The following is a 16,982-nucleotide window of genomic DNA, read 5'->3' on the forward strand; positions in this document are numbered from 1 at the left end:
GGGTCACCCCAGTGGGGTGGACTCAAAACTGCACAAGATGTCCCCAGTTCAGAGCTCCTTACCGAGGGCCTTGGGGTCAGGCTTTGCTGTGACAAACAGTGGCTTGCTCAAGCACTGACCAAACGGCCCTCCTGATGGGGTTAAAACAGGCGATCCATAGGAGTCTTCCCTGGGGCTTCTTCGGGGCTTCCTCCGACCTTTGTTCTGCTGATCATGGCTGTCTTTGGAGCTCCTCTTGTCCTGCTTTCAGGAGTCACTGGTGCCTTAAGACTCAGCTGGAGATGAGTCCGTTGGTGCCTACTTTCTTTTCACAAACTGGAATTCCCTGGTATTGTCCGTGGGCCATGTGACCTGAAAGTGTTGCTTCTTCACCCCTACACTGCCCTGTGTGTTCTAGAGAAGAGGCCAAGATCCAAGGTTCGTCCACACCTGCCAGTGGGTTTTCCTGTATGGGAGGGGGCTGCAGTTGGGGCAGCCAGGAGCTGTCCAGGACAGATGCCCGCCCCTGTGTTGGCAGTCTGTCTCCCAGCACCTCTGTAGATTCGGGTGTGACAACGCGGCCTCATCCCATAAATACAGGCCCGGAGCCGCTTTGGGAATAAGTGGATGTGTGCCCGCCCTGTAGGAGTCTCCGGTGGACGGGGTGTCAGTAAGTCAAGCTCTTTGCAAGTCTGTAATTATTAAGACCTAGATGTGAGTCACGTCCCAAGAGCCTCTCTCTGCCCAGGTAGTAGAGCCAGCGTCCATTTCATCCAATACAAAGAAACGGGAGAGGTCAGGTTTTAAGGTTTCTCGTCCTCTGGGGTGGGTCAGCCTGATGTCGGGGAACGGGGATGGGAAAGGGAAAAAGTTCTGGTGGACCTTGTCTGATATTCTCCACGCACGTCCCCATATAGGGGGAGAAGCTTCCTTTAGGGAAGAGTCCCCCTTATTTTATCTGTTGCTCAGACTCTGAAGGGTCAGACAGCAGGTTCTCCCAGCTTGAGATACATTTGCTTCGGAAAATCAAGCAGTACATTTAATTATTAGCACCTTGTGTGCTCAGATAAACCTGAAAACGCATTGTCCCCTGGATCCCCCCTCCCTCAAAATGAATGAAAGGGACTGTTTAAAGGGGTGTGGGGAACAACACAAAACCCACAGTCCACATCTGCAAATCACAACCAGGTTTATTCCCAGGCGTGGCTGCTGGGGACGGTGGGGGACAGATCACATTATTTGCAAAATCTTTGAGGCTTCTGGTATTTTGTGTACTAAATGTAAGATTTTTTTTTCAATGTCAAGATATTTTACTATGTAGTAGAAACCATTCTAATATTGACTATAATGAAAAGATAAAGGTTACTGATGGAAAATACAGAAATATAAATGAAAATGTATGTTGAAGAAGTGGCTGGTTTTGGCCGGGTGCGGTGGCGCACACCTGTAATCCCAGCACTTTGGGAGGCTGAGGCAAGCGGATCACCTGAGGTCAGGAGTTCGAGATCAGCCTGGGCAACACGGTGAAACCCCGTTTCTACTAAAAATACAAAAATTAGCCGGGCGTGGTGGCACATGCCTGTAATCCCAGCTACCTGGGAGGCTGAGGCAGGAGAATCGCTTGAACCTGGGAGGCAGAGGATGCGGTGAGCCGAGATTGCGCCATTGCACTCCAGCCTGGGCAACAAGAGTAAATCTTGGTCTCACCAAAAAAATAAATAAATAAAGAGGAGTGGCTGGTTTTAAACCAACTCAGCAGCAAAATTCAGTGATTAGTAAGCGACATGAAACTTATTTTTCTTACTATTTTTTTTTTTTTTGGAGGCAGGGTCTCACTCTGTCGCCCAGGCTGGAGTGCAGTGGTGCAATCTTGGCTCACTGCAGCCTCCGCCTCCTGGGTTCAAGCAATTCTCCTGCCTCAACCTCCCAAGTAGCTGGGATTACAGGTGTGCACCACCATTCCTGGCTAATTTTTGTATTTTTAGTAGACACAGGGTTTCACCATGTTGGCCAGACTGGTCTCAAACTTCTAATCTCAGGTGATCCGCCCGTCTCAGCCTCTAAAAGTTCTGGGATTACGGGCATGAGCCATCGCGCCCAGCCTTAGTTTTAATTTCTGAGTGGAATAAAAAGGCTAAACAAAGCAAAGCCTGCTCTGTGGAGTGAAGAGAGAGGGTTTCAGAAATGGCTGTGTCCTTTTTTTTTTTTTTTCAAATATCTCTGCAAACTGATGTTACCCTGTGTTTCCATCGCCTTTCCTGTAATTCCAAGATTTTGGAAGAATGCAATACAGATGGGTGCCATTTTCTTTTCATTTTGCAACCCTCCGTTCTGAACACTTTAATCCCAAACAGAAAACACACCCATTTAGCATTCAGTTAGATCAGTGGACTTGATTTTTCTCAGCGTGTCAAGATTTCAGTTTGGAAATCTGTTCCAAAGATGAAGGTCCACATTTGTGAGCCCTGGAGTTCCGTCTCCACGTTTGTGATCCCTGGAGTTCCGTATGACTCGCAAATGCGTAGTAGGTTAGGACTGAATCTGCAGATCTGGTGCCGATGGCCTCGCGCCTCCAGGACGTCCCCAAGGCGGGCTCCGGCGAGGCCTGCTCACAGCACTTCCTTGAGGCTCTTTCTCATCTGAGAGGGAGGCACAGCGATGAGACCTGCCCTAGGTGTGAGGCTCAGGCCAGGTGACAATGTGAAAGCCCTTACAATACTACGAGATGCTGAGAAACGGATTGGTGGGCACACGCCCGCGCCTGGGCATGGGAGATGGGCACGCTCACAATTCAGAGGTATTGGAGTTTTTCATCTTTCCAGATGCTTACTCTATTTAGAATAAACGAATGGAGTCCAACTTTCCATCAGCTCATTAGCGGCTGTACAGAAATAACGTTTTATTAGACACAACCCACTAAAGCACTCGGTGCCCAACTGAGATGCCGGAATCGAGCCCGTGAAGCCCGTGGGAGGGAGGCACCTGTTGCTGTTGGTTGATACTCCCAGCCTGGGCCCCTATAGCGCCTCAGCTAGAATTGGAGGTGTTATCCAAGTGAAGTGGTTTCATCAGGTGTGACTTTGCCTGCAGGTGTGACTTTGCCTGCAGATGTGACTTTGCCTGCAGGTGTGACTTTGCCTGCAGGTGTGACTTTGCCTACAGGTGTGACTTTGCCTGCAGATGTGACTTTGCCTGCAGGTGTGACTTTGCCTGCAGGTGTGACTTTGCCTGCAGGTGTGACTTCGCCTGCAGGTTTTGCCTGCATGAAGCGGTATTGCTGCAACAGTGCAGGTGTTCAACAGTTCTAGGCTGGCGGGGAAAGAACCTCAGTCATTTGGACTGATGGCTTCATCTTACCCTGGGGTTGCTAACCTGCTTTTCAAAATCATCTGTGGAGGAAGGAATACATTTTTTTTTTTTTTTTTTTTTTTTGAGACAGAATCTTGCTCTGTCGCCTAAGCTGGAGTGCAGTGGCGTGATCTCGGCTCACTGCAACCTCCGCCTCCCAGGTTCAAGCAATTATCCTGCCTCAGCCTCCCGAATAGCTGGAATTACAGGCACGCACCACAACACCCCTGGCTAATTTTTGTATTTTTAGTAGAAATGGGGTTTTACCATGTTGGTCAGGATGGTCTCGAACTCCTGACCTCAAGTGATCTGCCTGCCTCAGCCTCCCAAAGTGCTGGGATTACAGGCATGAACCACCCACCACGCTCGGCCAGGAATGCATTCTTTTCAGCATGTTGAGAAACCTGATTGATAAGGCATGTTATTATTTTTTTTTTATTTCAAGAGACGCTAAACACAGAGGGATTACTGGTATTCTGGTATTTTTAAGGAATGACTGCAAAAACATTTTCAATTTGATGCCTGGAGTCTCTGCTGGTTTTATAGCTCAGAAGAAAGGTATTACATAGATCCTGGCTTCAGGGCCAATTTTGTTTTTTTTGTTTTTTTTTTTTTTGAGACGGAGTCTCGCTCTGTCGCCCGGGCTGGAGTGCAGTGGCTGGATCTCAGCTCACTGCAAGCTCCGCCTCCCGGGTTGACGCCATTCTCCTGCCTCAGCCTCCCGAGTAGCTGGGACTACAGGCGCCTGCCACCTCGCCCAGCTAGTTTTTTGTATTTTTTTAGTAGAGAAGGGGTTTCACCGTGTTAGCCAGGATGGTCTCGATCTCCTGACCTCGTGATCCGCCCGTCTCAGCCTCCCAAAGTGCTGGGATTCCAGGCTTGAGCCACTGTGCCTGGCCTATTTTTTTAAATTAAATATATTAATTTTCTCCGGGAAGCATTTCCATCCCAAATTGGACATTAAGACTGTTGCCAAAATGTTTACTTTTGTGTATTAATAATAGTATATATGAAGAAATAACCCATCGTGATGTTTAACTTCTTCCCTGATTCGTGAGTAGAATCCCTGCAGATAAGAATCTATACACAAGATATTATTGATGGTATATAAGAGAAGCTTATTTTTTCCAGTTTCAGCACTTTCTAAATTTCCTATAATGAACACATCTTGTTCTCATAGAGGGAAAAAAAATCCATGTCATAGACAGAATTTTTTTTTTTAATCGAAGATCCTGTAACTCATAGTAAACATGGATTTATGACTACAGAGATAAAAATCCACTTAATGTAGTTATTACCCCACCTTAGCAAAATACAAGTAATCCCCTGCCTGCTTTTTTTACTTTTTATTGAAATTTTAAAACAAACATAGAGAATGCCCATGTCTGCATCACCCCCTTCCACAATGAAGGGCATTCACCAGTCTCGTCTCTGCCCCTGCCCCTTGCTGGAGCATGAAGCACACAAACATGGTGGAGGAGGTTCACCTGCAATCCCTTGCTCCTCGAGTAATCTCAGACAGTAATGACCCTCCTGCCTGTTCAGCCTCGACTTGGCTGACGCAGCGTCTGCTCCTCCTCCTGGCCCTCGCTCACACCCCAGTGGGGCATCCCATGCCCTTGTGGGAACCCTGCAGTGTTGGTGCAGAACTCAACCAGGGTGCTGGGTGCTTTAGGACGGGAGATCTGCTCCCTAACTCCCTAACTGGTCTTGTGGGTAACATGGCTCCCAAATAAAGACACGAGCGGAGTTAGCCGCCGGCACTCCTGATGCTCAGGTCAGGAGGCCCCGGGAGCCACAGCCCCACTGCACCATGACAAATGTCAGACGAGACGGAAGCTCAGGATGTGACAACGTTTTTAATGCAAAATCAACCATGAGCATCTTTTCCCATGTACTTATTAGACGTTAAATAGCAGGACTTCACAGCCCTGTTTGCACATTTTGCTACTCCGCAGACGGAATGATATTTTCAGGGAAGGCGGCACAGTGTGTACCGTCGCTATCGGGCGACTGTGGGGGATGAGGGACAATGATTTTCCAGGAGGCCCCTGGGGTCAGAGGACTCCTAGAGGGGGTTTCCAGCCCCTCAATCGCAGATGGATGGCCTGTTGATGTTGTAACTGGGGTGGAAGTTGAGCCGGTCACAGGAGGTGATGTAGTTATCAGGGCCAGTCACGACGCTTTTCTCCAGGTAAACATTGAGAGTGTTGTTCCGGAACATGCCGCCCGCTGCAAGTTGTTGGGAAAATTTATTCGAATTTGGATAAAATACTTTCTAGAAGAGATGAAGGAACACGGATGAATGATGTATAATACTCTTGAGCAATCCGTTGAATATTTTTGAAAGAAAAATAAGAATTTGTAAGAAGATGCAGAGAAGCCAGAGGGGGTAGGATGGCCTGGCTCACCCCAGACCATCCTAACCCATGCCCGATGGCTGGCACTTGGTGTTAACACTGCCCCTTGCACTGTTCGAGGGATGGAAGGGTGGGCTGCGGGGCCACCTGTGTGCCATCTCTACCTTGGGATATGGCTGTGAGCATCGCCTTGGGGGTCAGGCCTGGAGTCACCCCCAGGTCTGCTTTTCCTCACTGTGCTACTCTGGGAAAGCTGCCAGCCCTCTCTGAACTTCATTTTCTCTTCTATGGAATAGAAATGATATTCACATCAGTGGGTTTCAATCTTAACTGGGGCCGGGCATGGTGGCTCACGCCTGTAATCCCAGCACTCTGGGAGGCCAAGGCAGGTGGATCATGAGGTCAGGAGTTTGAGACCAGCCTGGCCAACATAGTGAAACTCCATCTCTACTAAAAATACAAAAATATTAGCCAGGCGTGGTGGCAGGCACCTGTAATCCCAGCTACTCAGAAGGCCGAGGCAGGAGAATTACTTGAACCCGGGAGGCAGAGGCTGCAGTGAGCTGACATCGTGCCATTGCACTCCTGCCTGGGCAACAAGAGCAAAACTCCATCTAAAAAAAAAAAAAAAAAAAGATGATAACCTTCACTGGGAATTCGAATCATCTGTAGAGCTTTAATGACACCACCAATGCCCATACCTCACCAGCCCAGTGGTCTGGGCAGGGACTGCTCTATGGAGGTTGAGAAGGGGTGTGCTGAGCCCACTCGTGTGGGCGGGGCACCCAGTGGTAGGAGTTATTCTAGCAAGACAGCATCATTAGGTGACTGTGTCATTCCTGAAGCCTGAAGCTAGTGGCCTGAACCTCTGCCAAATCTTTTACCCTATGCGGGTGACCTGTCATCCTTAGAGGATCCTGTGTCATGCGTATCACCTGATGTTTCATCTCCTTGGCAAGAAACAAGTGCAAAGAGAAAACTTCTCCTTGTTTTTGAGAAGTTTTAGATCTATAGAAAAATTGAACAGAAAGTACAGAGAGTTCCCAAATTACCTCCCTCAGCACACAGTGTCCCCTGTCCTCAGCATGTTGCACTCGTGTGGCCCATTTGTTACGGTGAAGCCAGTGTTGATACTTTATTAGTAACTAAAGTCCACATTCTACAGGTGGGACAAATGTATCATGACAGGAACCCACCCTTGCAGTATCATGGAGAGGATTCCCTTCAGTGCACTTTCTTTTTTTTTTTTTTTTTTTTGAGATGGAGTTTTCGCTCTTGTCGCCCAAGCCAGAGTGCAATGGCGCCATCTCAGCTCACTGCAACCTCCGCCTCTGGGTTCAAGCCATTCTCCTGTCTCAGCCTCCCGAATAGCTGGAATTACAGGCGCCACCACTAAGCCCGGCTAATTTTTGTATTTTTAGTAGAGACGGGGTTTTGCCATGTTGGCCAGGCTGGTCACAAACTCCTGACCTCAGGTGATCTGCCCGCCTAGGCCTCCCAAAGTGCTGGGATTACAGGTGTGAGCCGCCGCACCCAGCCCTTCAGTGCACTTTTTAAGGCAAAGCATTTATCTCCTGTTCTCACATGGGAGGTAAACAGCTTCTCCGGCATCCACCCTTGGTCACGAAACTGGGAAAGAGACTCCAGATGGAGCAGGTGGATAAGAAGCAGGAAAACCTCCTTGGAAACTTGTCAAGAGTACCTCATGCCTCCTATCCCACTGCCTGCTCACATCAGTGACCTGAAGGCTCCTACCATTTACAATAGGAACATTTTTTCATGGCCTTTTATAAAACCTAAAACATCTGGACCCATGTTAGTGAGTTTGCTGGGTTTTTTGTTTGTTTGTTTTGGTGACAGGGTCTGGCTCTGTCATCCAGGGTGGAGTGCAATGGCACGATCATGGCTCACTGCTGCCTCAACCTCCTGGGTTCAAGCAATCCTCCTACCTCAGCCTCCTGAATAGCTGGGACTACAGGTGCATGCCACCACACCCAGCTAATTATTTTATTTTATTTTTGTAGGGATGGGGTCTTACTACGTTGCCCTGGCTAGTTTTGAACTCCTAGCCTCAAGTGATCCTCTCACCTCAGCCTCCCAAAGTGCTGGGATTACAGGCGTGAGCCACCGCGCCCAGCTGTGTCTGGTCGTTGTCACAGAAATACCTGATCCCCAGGGAAAACTCAGGGTCGTTTGATTATGGGAGAGTGCTCCAGCATTTTCAGGTAAGTAATCTTCTCACCAGAGCTCAGTCACTCACACAACACAACTAAATAAGCACTCAGCAGACCTTTTCAATGATGAATGCTTTGACAAAGAAAAAACACCCACAACATTCTCACCCCAAAATGGCTGGCCCAGTGTCCCAGGTGTGCAGGAGACACCGCACTAGCCCCTCTGTCCATTCACCTGGACCTTCATGGGGTTTGGTGTGAGGATGTTCTAGGAGGGCCATCCTGGAGTCCGAGGTCAACTTCAAAAAGGGTTTGGCTTCCCCAATGGCCCACAGGCTCCTGTGCCCACAATACACCTTGCCCACCCACAAGCTGTGCTGTCAGCCAGTACTGCCCTCTTAAGGTCACACGTTAACATCTCATAAAGTGTAATTCCAGAAAAAAAGTAGCCCTTCATTTATTTGCCTCAGAACTGAGCACTGTAAGTTGCAGGAGATGGTTGCGTGTGTGTGTGTGACTGCTGTGCGTGTGCTTGGGGGTGTGGGGACAGGGTGAAGCCAGCAAGTCTATATCCTCCTCTTTTAAAACACTCCACTCCCAAATTCATTCACTCATTTAGTTCCATCCTACCCTCTCCCAAAACGATTTGGGGAACCTCCCTCCTCCCCATTTGTGATGTTGGAACTTTGGCCTCTTCTCTGGGTGCACCCCTCCCCGTCTCATTGTTGACTTATTGAGAACCCCAGGTTTTTAGCCTCTTCTTTGAGGCTGCCCACCCCCTGCCCCCCCATGCCCGGTCTTGCATCCCACTTACGGGCATCTCGTGCACGGTGGGGGCTCTGCTCCCATAAGCCTGGTTACTGGTCGTGTACACCGAGATAGCCTTCTGGGTCCTGGTAGATGAGAAACACTCTCTTTTCGTTCATTTAATCTAATTCTGCACAAGCCACAGCCTTGCATTTGGTTGACAGCACTCCACTGGAAATGCCCCCAAAGAAAGAGCAATGTGCCTGGGCTGGTGATGCAGCCTCAAAGGCAGCCTCTGGGAGTACCTGGCTGATGACCGTTCTGAATGGCCCGGCCTCCCCTGCCCCCTCTGCTCACCACGGTCCCTGCTCTTCCAAGGCAGGCCAAAGCCCTAAAGAGCAGGCAGCCAGCAAGTGCTGACCCCCAGCCCTGGCAGGACCTTGGCACATGCTGCAATTTCTGGGTAACTTAGCCTGTCAGGAGCGGAGGCTTGGCCTCCAGACTCTGCCACCCAGAGGGTCCCTCTGCCTTTAGCCCCCACCCTCGCTGAGGTGATGCTTCTCTCAGTACCACTGCCCCTACCTGTCAGTAGGACAGGCTACTGAGAGGCTGCAGGCCCACACCTTAGCTCTACTTTATACTCCTAGATCTTGGCCAAGTTGTTCTTTCTACATTCCAGTCGTCTCAATGGAAGAACGAGGATACTAGCAGACCCTGCCCTAGAGGACTGTTGAGGGACCACATGTGTGAGCACGGCAAGATGCTTGCACCTGCCTACAGAAATTTTCTTACTGCTTCTTAGCCTGCAATGCCCTGTGGCAGCTCACAGCTGGCTGAGTAGACTTGCTGCAGGTGCTGCTGTGCTCACGCCCCGCAGCGGGGTTTCAGGGTAGAGAGGCGAGGAGACTCACCCGACACAAAAGAGTGGAGCTGAGACCACAACTGGGTTTTCTCCCCGCTACGGCCCTGCCCCTCACTGACCCTATTCCCACTTCCTTGTATGAGGCTCTGGGGAGCACTTTCGTTGCTCACTAGTGGGCGATGACAGCGCGGGCCCCGGATGACCCCTCGATCCTCTTGATTTCTGCAGCTAGGACCTTGGGGGTCTTGCGGGGTCTCTCACACACGGGGCTATCGAGCAGTGGACGCCAGGACCAGGCGCGCCCCAGCTTCCTCACCTGTAGCCCCGGAACCACCCTGGGTTGTTGAACCTGCCCGGCAGGTCCGCGCTTACGCGGTAGTAGTCGCTGGTCCTCTCAGGCGGGGCCGTGGCCTTGGGCTCCACAGGCTCCGCGCACGCTCTGGGGCTTTCCTCCGCCATTGCGCCTCGAAAAGCAGGACTCGGCGGCGTCCTGTTGCCAAGCGACGGCCAGGTCACGTGACTGGGGCGGAGCGGAGGGGCCTTAAAGGCGCCGCGCGTGGGCGGTGCTCCTCCGCGGGCGGGTAGGGAACCTGCCGAGCGAGTCCCCAACGACTGGGAAGGTCGGGACGGCGAGAGATTCCCTGCTGGGACCGTTGTATGGGGCAGCCCCTGGCCCCCAGCCACCCGCGAGGGGACCGGGTCACCCCAGCATGAGGGTGTGGACTCCCGGGCGAAAGGAACCCCAGGGCCTGGGACCCCGCCAGCCGGGTGATGGGGTTTAAGCACTGCAGGTCCACTCGGCAGACAACGATTGGACGCTTGCTGTCCAATGTACTCCAGGGATGATATGCCCCTCAGCACCCCGAGTCTAAATTGAGACCCGAGATCTTGCTAACTTTATGAAATTCTCCTAAGTCAAATATCGTTTAAATATTAAAAACATGGCCGGGCGCGGTGGCTCAAGCCTGTAATCCCAGCACTTTGGGAGGCCGAGACGGGCGGATCACGAGGTCAGGAGATCGAGACCATCCTGGCTAACACGGTGAAACCCCGTCTCTACTAAAAAAAATACAAAAAAACTAGCCGGGCGAGGTGGCGGGCGCCTGTAGTCCCAGCTACTCGGGAGGCTGAGGCAGGAGAATGGCGTGAACCCAGGAGGCGGAGCTTGCAGTGAGCTGAGATCCGGCCACTGCACTCCAGCCTGGGCGACAGAGCGAGACTCCGTCTCAAAAACAAACAAACAAAATAAATAAAAAATAATAAATAAATAAATAAATAAATAAATAAATAAATAAATAAATAAATAAATATTAAAAACAGTTTTGGAGCGCGAGAGGCTGCGCGGGACGTGGTTCACAGCTCACGTGGCGGGAGGCGAGGGTCCCCATCGCCCAGCGGGCTCCCCCAAAGGTCAGGGGCCTCCCGGGCTGGTGGGGCCCATTAGCGAGGCGGGGCGAGCTGCAAGGCGAGGACGGTGGCCCCACTCCCGGCCCGAGACTCTCAAGCCCGGGACCCCGGGCCCTGCCCCCTCGTCTGCCCCGCCCCCGCAGGGAGGTCCCAGCCGCCCGCGGACGGCGCTGTGGCTCCTCCGGGCCTGTAGGTGGCACTGCGGCCCCGCGCGGACGGCGGCGGGAGGGGAGGCCGCTCGGCCCGGCTCGGAGGGAGGCCTCGCTCCGCCCCGCGTCCCGGCCATGGCGACCGTCCCGGCCGCGCTGCCCCGAATGCTCGGCGCGGGTGAGCGCGCGCTTGCGGGTCCCTGGGGAGGAGGATGCAGAGGGGGCGCGGGGACCCGAGGGAGCAGCGGGGACGCGGAGGGGACCCGGTGCGAGCGCGGAGGGGACTCGAGGAGGGCGCGGGGACGCAGAGGGGATCCGTTGGGGCTGCGGTGGGGGCGGGCGTGGTGCACCCGGGACGCGGCGCCAGGACGTCTGTCTGCTTCCCCCCAGGTGCCCGGGCGCCGTCGCGCTGGCTGGGGTTCCTCGGGAAGGCGACCTCCGGACCTGCTCGGTCGAGCCGCAGGACGCTTGGAAGCGCTGCGACCCCTGTGATCCGCGAGTCCGAGGACGGCACCGGTGACACTGGGCGCGCAGCCGAGTCAGGTAGGAACTAGGAGAGGCCGGCAGCCGCGGGAGATGCGAACCCTGCAGGGGCCTGGGCGCTGCACGTGGTCGAAACTGCGCGCCCGGCCGGGCTCCTCCCACTCCCGTGCTGGCCACCTGAGACCACAAGGTGGGGAGGTGCCAGAAAGACCTGAGAAACCCGCTGGGCCCCTTTCTTTTTCTCTTCTGTCTTCCAAGTAAGACCAAGGGACGGGGTTGACCAGGTTCGACCAGGCTCACCCAGGAGCAAGGTCGGGATCAGAATCTGGCTCCAGCCCTCTGTTTCCTGAAAAGGTCCCTGTGCTTCCAGGTCTTTCCTGGGGCTGGGGGGCTCCCGGCTCCCCACCGCGGTGTCACAGGAGGCACTTGGGAGCAAGGGTGGGCGGGAACTGTGCTCTGCCTGTCCCTGCTGCCACCGGTGGGAGACACAGCGTCGCTCCTCCTCCCTGCCGTAGATTTCAACGACAAGATTCTGAATGAGCCCCTCAAGCACTCTGACTTCTTCAATGTCAAGGAACTGTTTTCCGTGAGAAGCCTCTTTGATGCCCGAGTGCATCTGGGACACAAAGCCGGCTGTCGGCACAGGTAGGTGACACCCCCATCTGAGCTGTAGCGGTTCCCAGGAGGGCTTGGGACCTGGGACCTGCCCTGGTTCTAGGGCCACTTTTGAACTGGCCCGTGTCAGTTTTAGGTGATTACAGCCCTTCCTCCTCCACATGGGAACACGGAGCCCCACACAGAAGCAGCAGTTCACTCCCCAGCTTGGCGGGGGCTCTTGTGTGCCTTGGGGTGGTGCTCACAGCCCTTAGTAGGGCAGGCCTGCTGGGGGATGCAGAACTCCACAGGTTCAGAAATGGAAGGGCTGAGGGCAGAGCCTGTGAGGCTGGCCCCCCCTGGATTGGGCGGGGCTTTCTGGGCTGTGGGGAGGAGGAGTGACCGGTCCTGTATTCTCACATGGTCATTTTGACTGTTGCAGGGAGAGGGGATGGGAGGGGCAGGTGGGAGGCCAGGGAGGAAGTTGGTGTGGGTGTCCAGGGCGAGGGTGGTGGGGCTTAAATCGCAGTAGCAGAAGAACTAGAGCAGCAGGTGGACATGAGGCAGCGGGGTAGAGCCAGTGGGCCTTGGGCTGGGGTCGGAGGTGGCTGGGGCCAAAGGGATCAAACACCTGCTCTTTGCCTGGAGCCTGGTGCTGGTTACTGATGGCAAAAACCAGGGGGGACCTGGGGGCCATCACAAGCTTGGTTCCTATGAGGTGTGAACTCTTAGCTGCCCCAGTGGAGAGGTCACACGGGTACCAGGAGGGATGGGCTCCCAGGAAGGCATCAGCATCGGGGACTTGTGTTTCCAGAGCATCGGAAAAGGAGGTCGGAGGTGGAGCCCTGGGCACTTCAGTGTTTGGAGTCAGTGAAGAGGGACGGCCGGTGGTGGAGGGATGTGGTTGTCTGTTGATGCTGCTGAGAAGTGAATTCAAGGGTGTGACCTTGGCAAGATGGAGGTCGCCAGTGTCTTGATGGGCAGGGTTGCTTGAGAGGAAGGGACAGTCCCCAGTGGGAGTAGACTGGAGGTGAGGACCTGGGAACCACAAACGTGGATGACCTGCCTGCCATGCACCGAGAGGCAGGGGTGCCTCCCATGCCCCGCTCTTCCTCAGCCCAGGCCGGCAGCAGTCCAGTGCCCTGGATCAGGGTTCTCCTCCCAGGCTTGGCCACTCCTGCCCTGATTCCTTAATGCTTTTGGCCCAGAGCACCCCCTAAGTCCAACCCCAGCGGGGCCTTGTCCTCAAAGCCTCGGGAAGAGGAGAGTGATGGAGGGGGCTGCCCCGTGAGCCGCACGGGGCTGAATGTCCTTTTGGTGTCATGTTGGATGTCCACACATCCATATGGAGTCAGTTCTATTAGGATTCCCTCGGGAAGAGGTAGAGGGTCAGAGGGATTAAGCCATGAGATGAGGCGTGCAGAGGGGTGGCCTGGACAGGTCTGCACTGCCGTCTGTCCACACGGGGAGCGTTGCAAACTGTGCTTCCCAGCCCATAGTACCCTTGAAGAGGAGTTCGGGAGTCCCTGGTGGGCGTCTGTGTCCTGCAAGGGGCCAGTGGAGTTGGCCCGGTGAACTCTCATCCCCCTTGCCCTGGTGGGTTCTCTGGCAGGTTTATGGAGCCATACATCTTTGGGAACCGCCTGGACCAGGACATCATCGACCTGGAACAGACAGCCGCGCACCTCCAGCTGGCCTTGAACTTCACCGCCCACGTGGCCTACCGCAAGGGCATCATCTTGTTTATAAGCCGCAACCGGCAGTTCTCGTACCTGATTGAGAACACGGCGCGCCACTGTGGCGAGTACGCCCACACTCGCTACTTCAAGGGCGGCCTGCTGACCAACGCGCCCCTCCTCTTTGGCCCTGCAGTCCGCCTGCCGGACCTCATCATCTTCCTGCACACGCTCAACACCATCTTTGAGCCGCACGTGGCCGTGAGAGACGCAGCCAAGATGAACATCCCCACGGTGGGTATCGTGGACACCAACTGCAACCCCTGCCTCATCACCTACCCCATACCCGGCAACGACGACTCCCCGCCAGCCGTGCACCTCTACTGCAGGCTCTTCCAGACGACCATCACCCGGGCCAAGGAGAAGCGGCGGCAGGTTGAGGCTCTGTATCGCCTGCAGGCCCAGAAGGAGCCCGGGGCCCAGGGGCCAGCCCACCCTCCTGGGGCCGACGTGAGCCGTTCCCTGTGATGTTCACTCAACTCCTCCCAAAGCAAACCACAGCCAAGCCTGTCTGAGCTGGGAGTCCCCTTCCCCAGCCCTGGGTCAGCGGCATCCTCAGTCCTTGTTACTTACTTAGCTGACGTCACAGTGCAGACATCCGCTGTTCCGCCTCAGAACCAGTGGCTGAGCAGACCGACGTTGCCTCTGCATTTGCTCTGTGGGAAACAGAGCGCAGAGGGTGAGCGATGTGCGCAGGACGGCCCCTTGGCTGCAGTTAGGACCTCAATGGCTGGTGTGGCCGAGCTGCTGGAAGACGCTGCTGTCCCTGTGATCCGAGCAGCCCTCCCTTCACCCTGACCCCTGACCTTTGTCAGGAAGGTGCAGTTTTTCTTCTCAATCTAAATGCCTTTCAGGTGGGCTGCTTCCTTGACTGCCTGGTTCCAGGGGGCTGTTTTGTAATGAGATGCTGCAGGCAAGCTGCTCGGAGGCTCCCAGCTGGGTTGGTGGGACAGCCAGGCCAGAGGACCTGATTCCAGCAAAAATAAAACTCAGATTTGGGCAAAATGAGACTTGGAGTTTGGGGTTCTACCTCGAGTGCGTTTGCTTTCGTCCACGTGGTGTGGCCTTTTTTTCCTCAGGCACGCACTGGGGCCCCAGTGATGGGAGATGGGACAGGCACTGTGTGAGGGGCATGAATGAGGTCAGCAGAGGTGCCAGCTCCATCTGCCACTAGAGGGCACTGTCTTCAGCAGTGGAGCTCCTGACAAGCCCACAGCCCTGCCAGCCTCATTCATCAGAACAGGCTTGGTGTGTTCCCAGTTTCAGGAAAGATGGGCACGTGCTGACAGGGACGCTTAACACCCCTCACCTGTGGGAACACAGCCGTGTTCCTGGGACAAGCTGCAACCTCCTCTCTGCCCCATCCCGAGCTGCTTAGGACCTAGGTCCCCCTCCCCCATGCACCTGACCACCCAAGGAGCCATCTCGGCAGTCTGGGCAGCAAGGCTGTATGGAGTCTGGTGCCCCGGGTAGGGCAAGGCCTACCCTGCAAGAGCAGCACAGGGCGATGGGAGGCCGGAGTCCAGCGTCCATCCCTGTCCCTTCAGGGTTAGGCTGGCGAGGGGTTCATGGTAGGGGTCCCCGGGGGTGTCACGGGTTTGTGATGTGGGCAGGACAGGGAGCTGAGCTTCAGATTGGTCTCTGGCCAGCATGGCTTTCATTTGCAAAGTCGAAGTCTGAAGATGCAGGTGTATAAAGGCAGGTGAAGTGAGGGCCCCTCCAGGGCTCCCCCCAGAATCCCTCTCAGGGTGTGCAGGTGAGATACCCTGAGCTGGGTCTCCTGTCCCACCGTGCTGGGGAGGCCAGCTGTGGGGAGCCAGGACCCCGGCGATGAGGCAGCAGTATCAAACACTGGGCACTGATTGGGGCTTCCAGGAGGTGCCCCTCTAGCTGCGACTGGGCCTCCTCCGGAAGAGGCCTTTGTAGCTTGGGTCCAGGCCAGGCCCATCCCTGCTAAGCCACTGGCTGTGGGGGAGGGCATTGCAGGCAGCCCCAGGGGTTGGAACGGCAGAAGATACACTGGGGTACAAACAGGAGGGATGGGGCAGTCTCTTCTGGCCATTAATTTTGAGGCCAGGAGGAGCGAGCAGCCCAGGCAGTGCTGTGGCTAACCCAAGAAACCTTGTAAGAATGATGGGGGCTGGCAGGCCCCGGGCAGGCTCCCTGGGTCCCGACCGGTCCCCCTTACCTTGTGCTGATGACCTGCCTGGCTCCTGCTGTCCTCCTCCCATTGGCCCCTGCACCTGGCACAGGCTGGCGAGGACCCACTAAAGAGCCACGAGTGGGCGCTTGCTGGGCTTCCAGGGCGGGAGGGGCCCTGGCCGAAGGGATGACCCAGTGGATAAGCAGGCACCGGTGACCATGAGGAGCAGGGAGGGACGGGAAGGGTGCAGCGCAGAGGCCATGGGGGCCATGCTGGGACAACCAGGGTGGGCCTAAGGGCCCCTTCCGGAAGTGGAAAGAGCCACCTCCCTGGATTCTGAGGGACTCTGGGTGAAACGAGGGTTGAGGGCTAAGGGGATGTGGTCTCACTGACCCCATCCTTGACTCCGCCCGGAGGGGCCCTCCAAGTTTTCCACCCTGGAGATGAACCCCAAGAGCCCTCAGAAGAGGCCAAAGGAGACGGTGAGAGTGCCTGAGGCTGGGGAAGGGCAAGGGAGTTGCCTCAGTACTGGGGAGAGGGGTCCCCCAGCCGATTGCTCCCTTGGCCATGATGCCTGCAGGCCCCATTAGAGGTGGCCTTCTCTGGACTGTGGCAGGACTGTGCCTGGACCAGCTGGTGTTCCAGACGGTGGGGAAGACCAGAGGCAGCCACCAGAGGACAGGCCTGGCAGAGCTGGCTCAGGGCAGGGTGGGGTGGGTAGGGCCAAGGAACCTTTCCCTCCCTGCCGAGGCTGGGCCACTCCCACCCCTGAGGCCCAGAGGATCCCCATTTGCCTGGTGGAGCTCAGGGCAGCCCCCTCTGTCAGCACAGGCCAGGCTTCCACTGTGATCCTCTGCACCCCTCCCTGGGTGTGTGGGGGGAGGGGATAGGAGGGGAGGGCCTGCCCTGGGCAAGAGCAGGGTTCTGGGGCAGGAGCCTAGGGGCCCATGAGGATCGAGGCCAATTGGGCCAGCCGATGCCTTCTGCTGATGTGGGCCCC

General features: G+C 55.2%; 2 protein-coding genes across 3 annotated transcripts; one reads left to right on the plus strand and one right to left on the minus strand.

Annotated features, from left to right (window-relative positions):
- Positions 1-5,167: 5,167 nt before the first annotated feature.
- Positions 5,168-9,978, minus strand: PIERCE1 (piercer of microtubule wall 1). 2 transcript variants are annotated; one of them, XM_011724700.3, is made up of 3 exons: positions 9,787-9,978; positions 8,676-8,754; positions 5,168-5,559 (listed from the first exon to the last, which is right to left on the minus strand). In XM_011724700.3, exons 1-3 carry the CDS (start codon positions 9,927-9,929, stop codon positions 5,503-5,505), a joined length of 279 nt encoding a protein of 92 aa, XP_011723002.1. In that variant the 5' UTR covers positions 9,930-9,978; the 3' UTR covers positions 5,168-5,502. The 2 variants fall into 2 exon arrangements, with proteins under 2 accessions (XP_011723002.1, XP_011723001.1); XM_011724699.3 differs by having other exon boundaries at positions 5,168-5,605; positions 9,787-9,970.
- Positions 9,979-11,063: 1,085 nt separating this feature from the next.
- LOC105471897 (mitochondrial ribosomal protein S2) lies at positions 11,064-14,847 on the plus strand. The gene is made up of 4 exons (XM_011724697.2): positions 11,064-11,204; positions 11,417-11,569; positions 12,025-12,154; positions 13,716-14,847. Exons 1-4 carry the CDS (start codon positions 11,162-11,164, stop codon positions 14,305-14,307), a joined length of 918 nt encoding a protein of 305 aa, XP_011722999.2. The 5' UTR covers positions 11,064-11,161; the 3' UTR covers positions 14,308-14,847.
- Positions 14,848-16,982: the final 2,135 nt, after the last annotated feature.

This window comes from Macaca nemestrina, chromosome 14 (genome assembly GCF_043159975.1).
Source record: "Macaca nemestrina isolate mMacNem1 chromosome 14, mMacNem.hap1, whole genome shotgun sequence".
In the NCBI taxonomy this organism is placed as follows: Eukaryota; Metazoa; Chordata; class Mammalia; order Primates; family Cercopithecidae; genus Macaca; species Macaca nemestrina.